Source organism: Pyrgilauda ruficollis, unplaced genomic scaffold (genome assembly GCF_017590135.1).
Source record: "Pyrgilauda ruficollis isolate IOZ18807 unplaced genomic scaffold, ASM1759013v1 scaffold47, whole genome shotgun sequence".
Classification (NCBI taxonomy): Eukaryota; Metazoa; Chordata; class Aves; order Passeriformes; family Passeridae; genus Pyrgilauda; species Pyrgilauda ruficollis.
The window spans coordinates 4,346,991-4,356,723 of record NW_024526266.1 but is presented as its reverse complement, the minus strand read 5'-3'; the positions used below and the strand labels follow the sequence as shown (position 1 = coordinate 4,356,723).

The window sequence follows — 9,733 nt, the reverse complement described above, 5'->3', positions numbered from 1 at the left end:
TCTAATACTACTTTGGAGTTAGATTCTAACTCAAATTAGCCGAAATTATGAGTGGCTGCTCTAGGAGACATGTTTATCCCACTTTCTCCCCTGTATAGAAGGCAGCAGGAGAGATTTTCCACCGTTGCCCTGAGCCAGTTAGTTGAAATTCCTGCCAAGCTGTATCCTGCCATGTCTTTACTTCATGCATTTCCATATTTTGGAACAGCCTTTTTTGAGGTTTTATTTTCACCCAGCGGAAAGTTGCCAAAGGACGTATCTGATTCTACCATTTATCATCTCCTGTGGAAAAACAGGCTTGGATCCCTGTAATAGTCTCAGATATCACAACTGAAAGTAAACACACTGCGTACAAGATGCACTGATTTATTAATAGAATAAAACTGAAATGTAGTGACAAGATTTTCCACTGTTCAAGCCATAGAGACAATCACTGTCCCATTTATAGACTCGGTGGCGTCATTCAGCAACTCATTCATAAACTCACACCCAACACGTCCAGGTCAGGTATTCCAGGAACCATTTCCACACTTCCCTGGTATCAAGAGGTTAACTGTGAGTGCAGAGTTTGCAGCTGCAATCAGTCTATGGGAGATTTTCCTATGTTCTCTTTTAATTCCTGAGGCTTTCTCCACCTGGAATAGCTTTTTAAAGCCTTTCAACAGCAATAGAGCAAATCAGCTGAACTTCTTTGGGGTACTAACCTGCTCTTCAGGCAGGAAAATGCATTAAATGTTTTACAAAAATAGGCTTATTTCCAATATACTGTGGGGATTATTCAGTATGAAATGAATTGTTGACTAATTATGGCTAATTATTGGCACTTTGAGGCAACTACAACAGAGAAAAATCTCTGCAATGGAACAGCTTTAAATGCAAAACACTCTATTTTGTGTGTTTCTACTTCTACATTCTGCAATGTCTTAAACTGTAACCCATCCTTTTTGTTAGGCCCTAGCAGCTGTGATTTCATAGCTAATAGTGTTATCAATGTACAGCTTCATGATTCAGCACTGTCTGAAAGGAAGTGATAAATACGAGGTATTACAACTGACTTTGCAGTTTGCCTCAATATGTAAATTTCCCTTAAATCAGGAAAAAGTAACCCCTGTGAAGGCAATTTATATAAGCACTTGGGTTTGACAGCAGGAGATACTGTTGGAAACTAATCCCTTATGGATACAAAGGAAGACAAACATCCTATTGCAGTTGTCAGAATGTGTTCTGAAGCAGACCCAGGTTTCTCCTGTAGGTATCTTTCTCTTCCACACTGCTCAGAAAAGGCATCCTTGAGTATCAAAAAGCTGAAAACCTTTGGACAAGCCCTACTGTTCACTTCCAAGTGTCCTGTTTCAGGAAGGTACAAAAGCCCATGAAGAGCAGGGCAGTAGAACATGAACGTACACCAGACAATGAACCCCAAATGAGTCTTGGGAAAGAAAAGAGCCTTTAAAATTTGGAAACAATAAAAAGGAAAAGAGAAATGAAGTGCATATTACTGGCACTGCTGAAGCCCAGATACAACATAGAGCCACAAGCCTGCAGAGAGTACCTCATCCACAACCACTGGCTTATCTGCATCCAGCAGTCATGTGGCAGAACAAGCTGGGGAACTTCCTGAAGTCACAATTACTGCCTGAGTTTGGCTGTCCATGTTGGAGAGGGATTTGGTCCTGGGGTTTTGAGACTGTTCAGAAACTGCAGGAGATGCAGCAGCAGCATGGTCAGCCTGCTGGCTCTCCTGCCCCACACCACTGGGAGCGGGGTTCTCCTGGGCTGTCCCAGCACGGCTGTGTGCCTGGCTGGATTGTCTCCCTGCTTCTGCCTCCTGCTGCTGCAGCATCTGTTCCACCTCGATCTCCAGCTCCAGATTTTCTTCATCTGCCTCCACGTCCAGCTGCTGCATTAACTCCTCCAGCTTCCTGGCCTTGCGGAGCTCGTTCTGCTGGATGATGGTGCACAGGTGCTCCGTCAGGTGCTCCTTGATCTCTGTCTTGTGCTGCAGGTCCAGCTTGGCGGCCACGTACTCGGACTCGGCCTTGTCGTAGCGCTTCCTGCAAAACCATCAGCATTTCTGGAGGGTTAATTCTCAGTGCACCTCACACTCTGACACAGGCACAGGTACTTTAAGAAGCCCTGGAATGCAATGTGCTCTGCAATGCATTGTGCCAGCTGCTCGTGACATGCTGCCACATTAGCAAGAGGGAAGAAAATAAGAGTGAATTGATCGAAACTTCTCTGGACACTGCGGGCTCTGCTGTTGCGTACTGCAAGAGTTAACTTGCTCAGACTGCATCTCAAACACCCATTTTTACTGCCTGTTTGAAGAGATGCATCACTGGCAGCAGAAAGAAGCCATCAGAAATGGCAGTGTTTTCACACTTTTCACTTTTCACACTGACAGTGTTTCACGCTAATGAACACCCACTCAGTGAACAGAAACACCAGAGCAGCTGGGTGTTTTTCTAACCCAAACCACCCCCCCACAGATACAGATGCTCGATGGAGCACGTTAACATTTGGATCATGTGCTTTTCTGGCCACTCATATCCATGTTCAGAAAATCAGGGGCAGCACAGACTGACACAGCACGTGACATCAACACAGATGTAGAATTTTATTGCAAGCATCCGTCCCAACACTCACCTCCTGCCAATCTGCACTTCCTGTCACGACAAATACAGAAAAAGGGAATATTCCAAGTATTTATTGAGTTAACAGACAGAGAATATCTAGCACTTTTAATGGCTGGTCTTCACATTAATGATGCATCTTTCACTACATCAGTGAACCTGTGTATTAATTCTAATTAAAAGATACATGCAATCTTGCTCATGAGGAAAGAAAACACACAAAGGCTTTTGCAGCCTGACTACAGAGCACTCATAAAACTAGTATTAGTAAGGTTGTTGAATATAGAATCCAGCTCTTTTATAAAACCAGATTCCAGTATCTGCCTTAACAAAGCAACAGAAAGATGGGAGAGGTCCTTTGCTTAGTAAAACAGAAGGAAATAAGACATAGAAAAAAGTTCCCAAGTATATAATAACGCCATGACTTTTACCCAGCTGTAAAGCCTGTGTCTGCAGTGGGCAGAAGATGCCCACTTATGTTTCCCCCTCAATAAAGTCAAGATTTCTCTGGGTCAGATACCTGAAGTGGCACAACCAATGCTATGCTGGAAACATCTGCACAGCTAAACCTTTGGGCTGAATTCCCACTTATTAGTCGCATTGTATTTACAAAAATTCTATTCCACACCAATTGTCAAATGTTGCTAACTAGCTATGTGCTCAGGACTATTTAATATTGCACTTTTTAACACACTGAAATGCTTTGTGTTTTAGCCCTAGAACAAAAGGGAAATAATAAGATACTGCTTTAAAAGACTCCACTTAAAAGTAAATTGGCTTTGGCTCTTAAGAACTACAACACTGGAAGTATCTATTTCACATTGCCAAATCCCTCCTTCAAGAAAACACCCACTAAATTAATGAAAGTCATTAAGACTTTAGTGAAACTTGTCCTACTAGCATCTCCTTTTGCTACTGTCATTAAAAACTGCTTTCCTAATGTCAAGAGCTGCTGGTGCTCTTCAGCCAGTAAGCATTTCAAATAGATACATTATTACAAAACTTGGGTAAGAAGATTTCAGAAGCATTTCATGTTTTTAGAAACCAGATTAAACCTAAAATCCATTTAAATGTTTTTCCTCTTGAGGACATTAAATTCTGGGTTCACATGCAATCAGCTACACTAACTACAGTTAATCTTAGACATTTCAAATGATAATTACACTAAAGAGATCTTAATTATTTTAGCTACCACTGCTATTTTTTTCAAGACTAATTACCAGCTTTATTGGCCCGTGGTCATGGTATGGCAGAAGTCAGAAGGAGAAATGAGCATTTAGCACATTGAATGGTGAACCAAAAACCGCGAGCGAACATTTCTGCTTTATGAACCGGCTGCACAAACACGCTGCTGTTTATCTACTGATGTTGTGGTTTACCCACAGCTAATGGGGTGCTCCCATTAATTCCTTGCCTTTAAGGAACTCATCGCACCCACAGTGATTAAAGGCACATTGTGAAGGGTTAAAAGCTTCCCTCTTCCTTCAATTTTTGGTCCTAGTTGCAAAAATGCTTCAGCAGGATTATATGTTTTAAGCTTAATTGGTCCCATTGATTCCAGCAGGACCAGAGCTGTCATGAACGAGCAAATTTCCCTGAACAGGATTTTCATTTCAGTTCTTTTCAAGAAAAACCTCTTTCCCCCTGAGAAGAAAACAACAACCTTGAAACAATAAAGCAGGGCTTATGGACAACTGCACACTTAAAGCAGGACCTGTCTTATGACAGCAGTCTCCAGTCAGAAAACCTGCTTCAGTTCCCAGATTCCAAGGGAAAAATTAGGAAATAAAAAGCATACTTTTACTTCCAGATCTGAAAGCCCCCCAGACTGTGACCGCTTCAGCTACACGTTATTACAGTGACAGGACTTCATGAGTGCTTCAGTGAGAGGAAACAGCATTTTCCCCTCCCCTCAGGCAGGGCTGCTCCCTGTTCCCCCTCCCTGGGTGCCACTCACCGGGCGTAGGAGTAGTCCAGGCTGGCCTGGTCGATGCGGTTCCTCAGGATGCCGATGTCAGCAGACACCATGTCATCCAGAGCCTGCAGCTCCTTCTGAATCCTCTTCAGTTTCACTGTTTCAGCTTGGGTTCTTTTGGATCTGCAAAAGGAAGATGATTTTTTTGTTGTTGTTTTAATTTCCTTTTCAAGCCTCTCTTCTTGACATACTGGGCCCCACTTCACTTGCAGAATAACTGACCTCTGTAGGACCTATTGAGAAGGTTTCTCCTTTATGGTGTAGGGCTTTTGATCTTTTTTAGATCCACAGGGATCTAAAATGCCTGCTATTAAAGGACTATGGCAAAATTATGTAATGACCATAATCAAAGTGCCTAAAATGGATTGTGTTTCTTCACTGTGGAAACACACAAGAAGCTGCTGTATCTAAGTAGTTCTCAGTGTAAGGAAACAGGAAATGGCTTGGGGGGGAAGTGAGAGGGGGAAGGGTTTTTAGTCCTGCAAATATCCCCTTTCAAAGGAGCCCAGTTAGTAGGGGCCAAAAAGTCACCTAACCTAAGCTTGATTTCCATTTTGTAAAATTATTCCCAAAAGGCCCAGCCAAACCCCAATGAAGTGAATGGAAAGTTTTACATTAAACACAAAGGATTTCAATCAAGCCTTGTGTAACCTTTTTCAACTAGGCCATTCATTCCTAAGTCCTGAAAGTGAAATGTTACTAAGGGCAACAAGCTTTGATGGATTTCACTCCCAAGCAAGCCAAGTCACTTTCCACAAGCTTTTACACCACGTCACTTTGCCATCATTCATCACCACCAGCAAAATGGTGCTTCTCAGGCACTGCTTTAGACCCAAGGCAGGTCCCTGAAAGCAAGACTGGGTGTGCAGGCAGTGCCAGCATCTCTCATTTGACCAGCTGATGCAGGTGGAGGGACACAGACATCCTGTGGTATTGCTGGGAGCCTGAGGAAGGCCTTTGAGTGACAGAAGTAACTCCTCAGCGGTCACCTCCCATGTCTTGTCTCTCCTCAGGCTTTGTTTCCAGAAGGAAGAACCAAACCTGGTGGCCACATCCATGTTTGATGTCCTGCAGTGACTCAGAATAAAGGAGCTTGTGTTTTATCTCTGCCTGGCAAAGGAAAATTAAATTTTCAGGACTCTAGCACAGTACAGGCTGTGTTCACCTGTGCTACCCAAGGGCTCTGATGGGCAGAACATAACACACGCCTGGGAGAGCACTGCAAGCCTGAAAACTTCACACCACTGTCCTTGATCCAGTGTTATCAGCTGTTCCAACATCCTTCCCTACAAACTTCACCTTCCCTGGAGTCTTAAACTACCTCAGTGCCATAAAGCCTTGTCTCCTGAAGAGCAAGAGCTAACAACTGTGAGAATACGTGTAATTTTACAACTTCTAGTCACCCAGTGGTAAAACAGTACCTTCTTAAAGCTGGTCATCTTGTCTTTTCAACATTTTCACACACTAATGAACCAAAAGTCCAAACAAAAAGCTTCTTCTCACATGTTACGAATCAAATAAACTTCCCTTATATCTAGCAAAAACAGATCAGGACCAGAACATGGACAAGCATCTCAGCACCCCAACCTTCCAAACATGACCTCACTAACAAATTTAGGGATTTCAGCTAATCCTCCAGTTGTGTAATCATCTGTGTACAGAGCTGCAGCTTGGGAAGTGCGAAAAGCTTAGTCACAACTTCTTAGCCAGCACTTGTCATCCAAGGGAAACGTCCATCACAGCTGCTCACAGAGCACAGAGAAGAGGAAAAAGTGAGATTTAATTCAAGATATGAAACTGGTTGCCGATGAAGAGTCAGCCCTTGCCCAGGCTCAGCCCCACCTCTCAGCAATGGCTCTGGCCAGGAGTGCCTTCTTGCGTTTATTCTTCTCTTCTATCAGCCGCTGCTCCTGCTGGAGGATTTCCCATCGGGATTTTTCCTGCCTGATCATTGACAAGAACATCCAAATTAACAGAGAGTTCATTTCTCTCCCTGCTGCCCACATTGCAACACAAATATTCACCATCATACATTCTGGAGCAAACTCTTACAAAAGTAGAAGGAACAATAAACAGGTTTTGTTTCTAAGGAAAGAACAATCACCTGCAAGAAGCCACTCAGACCAATAAAACATTTCCAGATGAAATCTCCTGATCAGAACTAAAATCTACATAACCAAAAAAGTGCATGGAGCTTATTGCACCAAAAAAGTGCATGGAGCACTTTTTCAGAATTTTTCAAGTAAAGGATGTGCTTCCCTATCAGGTAGAAGCAGTTTCAAGTTTCTTACTGGCTGCTGTCACCATCTGTTCAGTCTGCCAACACAGCCTCTTTTTTGGAAATGTTTTTTCCCATAAAACAGATTCTTTCCCAGGTCTGCTTTACAGTATAGGTCCCAAATAATTAAATGGATACAAATGAAAGGTTGATACCAGTTATAATGAAAACAAGTAGCAAGGGAGAACAAGAATTTGCTTTTGCCACCAGTGAAAGACTGATACAGATTCCATTTCCTAGGCTACATCTAAGAAATACAACCATCCCAAAGGATGGAAGGACAGGTGTCAGTGAGGGGGAACATCTTGTGGCAGGATTTAGGAGAAACAAAGAACTGTTTGCTGCTTTCCACCCCATTCTGTTCTTCATGCCCTCACTCAAGGAGCCCAAACTTAAAAATACCCAAATAACTCAGCTACTAACAAACATTTCTGCACATCTCTTCAGATTTGTCCTCATCCCCCTATTCCTAAGACCTCACATACAGAAATACTTTTAGTAAGATTTAAGTTCAAGCACCCAGGCTGGGAAGAATCCAGCAGATTCAGGAGGTGACTGTTGCAGCTAAATGTCATTTGTTTTCACCAGTGTGAAAAAATTCTCAGCAAAGCTCCAGCTGTTTTCTCCCCAGACAAGCAGTGTCTGTCTGTGTTTTTCCCACCACAAAAATGAGATGAACAGCCAGTCCTCCTGGTGAGCTGCACCCACAGGAGCAATTTGAGTTCTCAAAGTGCTGCTGCCCTGCTGCAGGGAGTGCAGGCAGGTGATCCCAGCCCGGAGCTGGGCAGGGAAATCACAGGCAGCACAACCAGCAGCCTCTCAAGGCCCATCTCTGCAAAACAGAACCTCCTGGATCCTCCTGAGTTTAGAATCTTAGAGAATCTTAGAGAATTTTAGAGAATCTTCTCCACACAGATCCTGCCTGGTAGAAACTGGAATTATTTCATCTCTCAGAGCTTCCTATCAGACACACAAAAGTTGACTTCACAACTAAAGAACGAATCAATACAGAATAACAAACCCCACCCCTCGATTTTACCGACTTACTAACAATTCCACTTTCTTTCTCTCCGCTTGGCTGTTGGGCTTTGTGGGGCGGGGCTGGGCACTGTCCCTGCCATTACAAGACTCTGCCGCTGTCACTCCCTGCTGCTGCTGCTCTCGGCTGTCCCTTTGCCTCTCATCCCCAGCTGCTGGCCCGGGCTGCTGGGGCTCACAAGGTTTGGGTTGTGGAGCAGACAGCAGCTGCTCTGGAGTGACCGAGGCCGCTCCTCCCTGCAGTCCCAGCCTCTGGCTTTGCTGCTGGAGGGCTTTTTCCCGTTGCAATTGCTTCCGAGTCTTGGGCACAGCCTGGGGGCGAGGCGGCTGCTGCTGCTGCTGCTGCGGGGAGGGCTCGTACAAATCTGTAAAAACAAATCTCAGTATCAAAGACGGGCTCTGACAGAGCTGTTCTGGGCAAGCAAAAACCAAAATGAGGAAAACAAGAGGCAGGGAGTCACAGGAAGGCAATGTAGGGGTAACCTCAGGAAGCTGGAAATGTTTGGTTAGCCTAAGATTCAGGAATTTTCAATGATATCGTTATCCCTAAGTGAAGAGAGGGAGGACTAAGAGGCCTGGCCTAAAAGAGAAACCACAGGCCGGAGTGAGGTGGCTCTTGGGATAACCATGACAAGGCAGATCTAGGGCTAAGGAAGGGTCCCTGCCAGCCTGGTGGGCAGACTGAGGTCATAAAGTGAAGAACAGGGAAGAACGAGGTGACACGCAGGGAATGAGGAGCCTGGGAATGCGAGGGGGGCGTTGGGTGGAGATCTGGCTGCAGGACAGGGGGCTGGAGAGCCCGGGATTTGGGGGATTTTTGTGGGAGAGGCTGTGGGAGAGGCTGCGGGTGGAGAGAGGGGAGCAGGGAGAGATGGGACTGGATGGGAGAGAGCGAGGGGCTGCCGGGGACAGCGCAGGCCTTTGATGTGGGGATGGAGCGGGAAGGGATAGAGGTGTGGATGGACGGGCTGAGGGGAGGGAGAGAGGTGCGGATGGAGGGGCTGAGGGGAGGGATAGAGGTATGGATGGAGGGGCTGAGGGGAGGGAGAGAGGTGCGGATGGAGGGGCTGAGGGGAGGGATAGAGGTGTGATGGACGGGCTGAGGGAAGGGATAGAGGTGCGGATGGAGGGGCTGAGGGGAGGGATAGAGGTGTGGATGGAGCGGCTGAGGGAAGGGACAGAGGTGTGGATGGAGCGGCTGAGAGGAGGGAAAGAGATGCGGCTGGAGGGGCTGAGGGGAAGCACAGAGGTGCGGCTGGAGGGGCTGAGGGGCGATGGGAGGCAGGTGCAGCTGCGGGGGCTAACGCGGTGCCGAGGCCCAGGCTCTTCCTCCGCGCCGCTCCGGGCCGCACTGTCCCCCACTCCCCGGGCGCTCCCGGCGCGGTGCGGTCCGTACCTGGGCGCTGCCCCCGCAGCCGCCGCAGCTCCTCCTGCGAGAAGCCGGCCCAGGCCTCGGCCATGGCGCTCCCTCCTCCTCCTCCCGCCGCGCAGGCCCCGCGGCTGCCCCGGCACCGCCGCGCCGCCGCCGCAGGCGAACGCCGCGGACAGCGCGGCCGGGGGCCTCGCGGCGCGGCGGTGGCGGGGCGGGGCGGGCAAGATGGCGGCCTGAGGGGGAAGAGAGGGAGGGGATGGAGGTCGCCCGAGCTCTGGGAAAAGCTGCCCTAGCGGGCACGTCCTCGCCGCTTCTGAGAACCTAGTGCCGTAAAAAAATCACAGAGTCAGTTAGGTTGGAAAAGATTTCTGAGCTTATCTAGTCCAGTCTGTGAGCGAGCAGGGCTCAGTGGGTCCCTGCTAATGAGGCTGAAATGG

At 46.9% G+C, this 9,733-nt stretch overlaps 1 protein-coding gene across 6 annotated transcripts; it reads right to left on the bottom strand.

Moving 5' to 3' along the window:
- Positions 1-350: 350 nt before the first annotated feature.
- GORAB (golgin, RAB6 interacting) lies at positions 351-9,452 on the bottom strand. 6 transcript variants are annotated; one of them, XM_041479069.1, is made up of 5 exons: positions 9,321-9,452; positions 7,926-8,289; positions 6,451-6,552; positions 4,591-4,731; positions 351-2,054 (listed from the first exon to the last, which is right to left on the bottom strand). In XM_041479069.1, exons 1-5 carry the CDS (start codon positions 9,382-9,384, stop codon positions 1,589-1,591), a joined length of 1,137 nt encoding a protein of 378 aa, XP_041335003.1. In that variant the 5' UTR covers positions 9,385-9,452; the 3' UTR covers positions 351-1,588. The 6 variants fall into 6 exon arrangements, with proteins under 6 accessions (XP_041335003.1, XP_041335005.1, XP_041335008.1 ...); XM_041479071.1 differs by having other exon boundaries at positions 7,938-8,289; XM_041479072.1 differs by lacking the exon at positions 351-2,054 and adding an exon at positions 2,064-2,666.
- Positions 9,453-9,733: the final 281 nt, after the last annotated feature.

What these genes read in the sequence shown, in the direction of transcription:
- GORAB (XM_041479069.1), bottom strand. Translation starts at nt 9,384, where the DNA reads ATGGCCGAGGCCTGGGCCGGCTTCTCGCAGGAGGAGCTGCGGCGGCTG. An exon ending in GCTGCGGGGGCAGCGCCCAG is followed by an intron (nt 8,290 to 9,320) that starts GTACGGACCGCA and finishes TTGTTTTTACAG; the next exon opens with ATTTGTACGAGCCCTCCCCG. An exon ending in GCCAGAGCCATTGCTGAGAG is followed by an intron (nt 4,732 to 6,450) that starts GTGGGGCTGAGC and finishes TTCCTTTTGCAG; the next exon opens with ATCCAAAAGAACCCAAGCTG.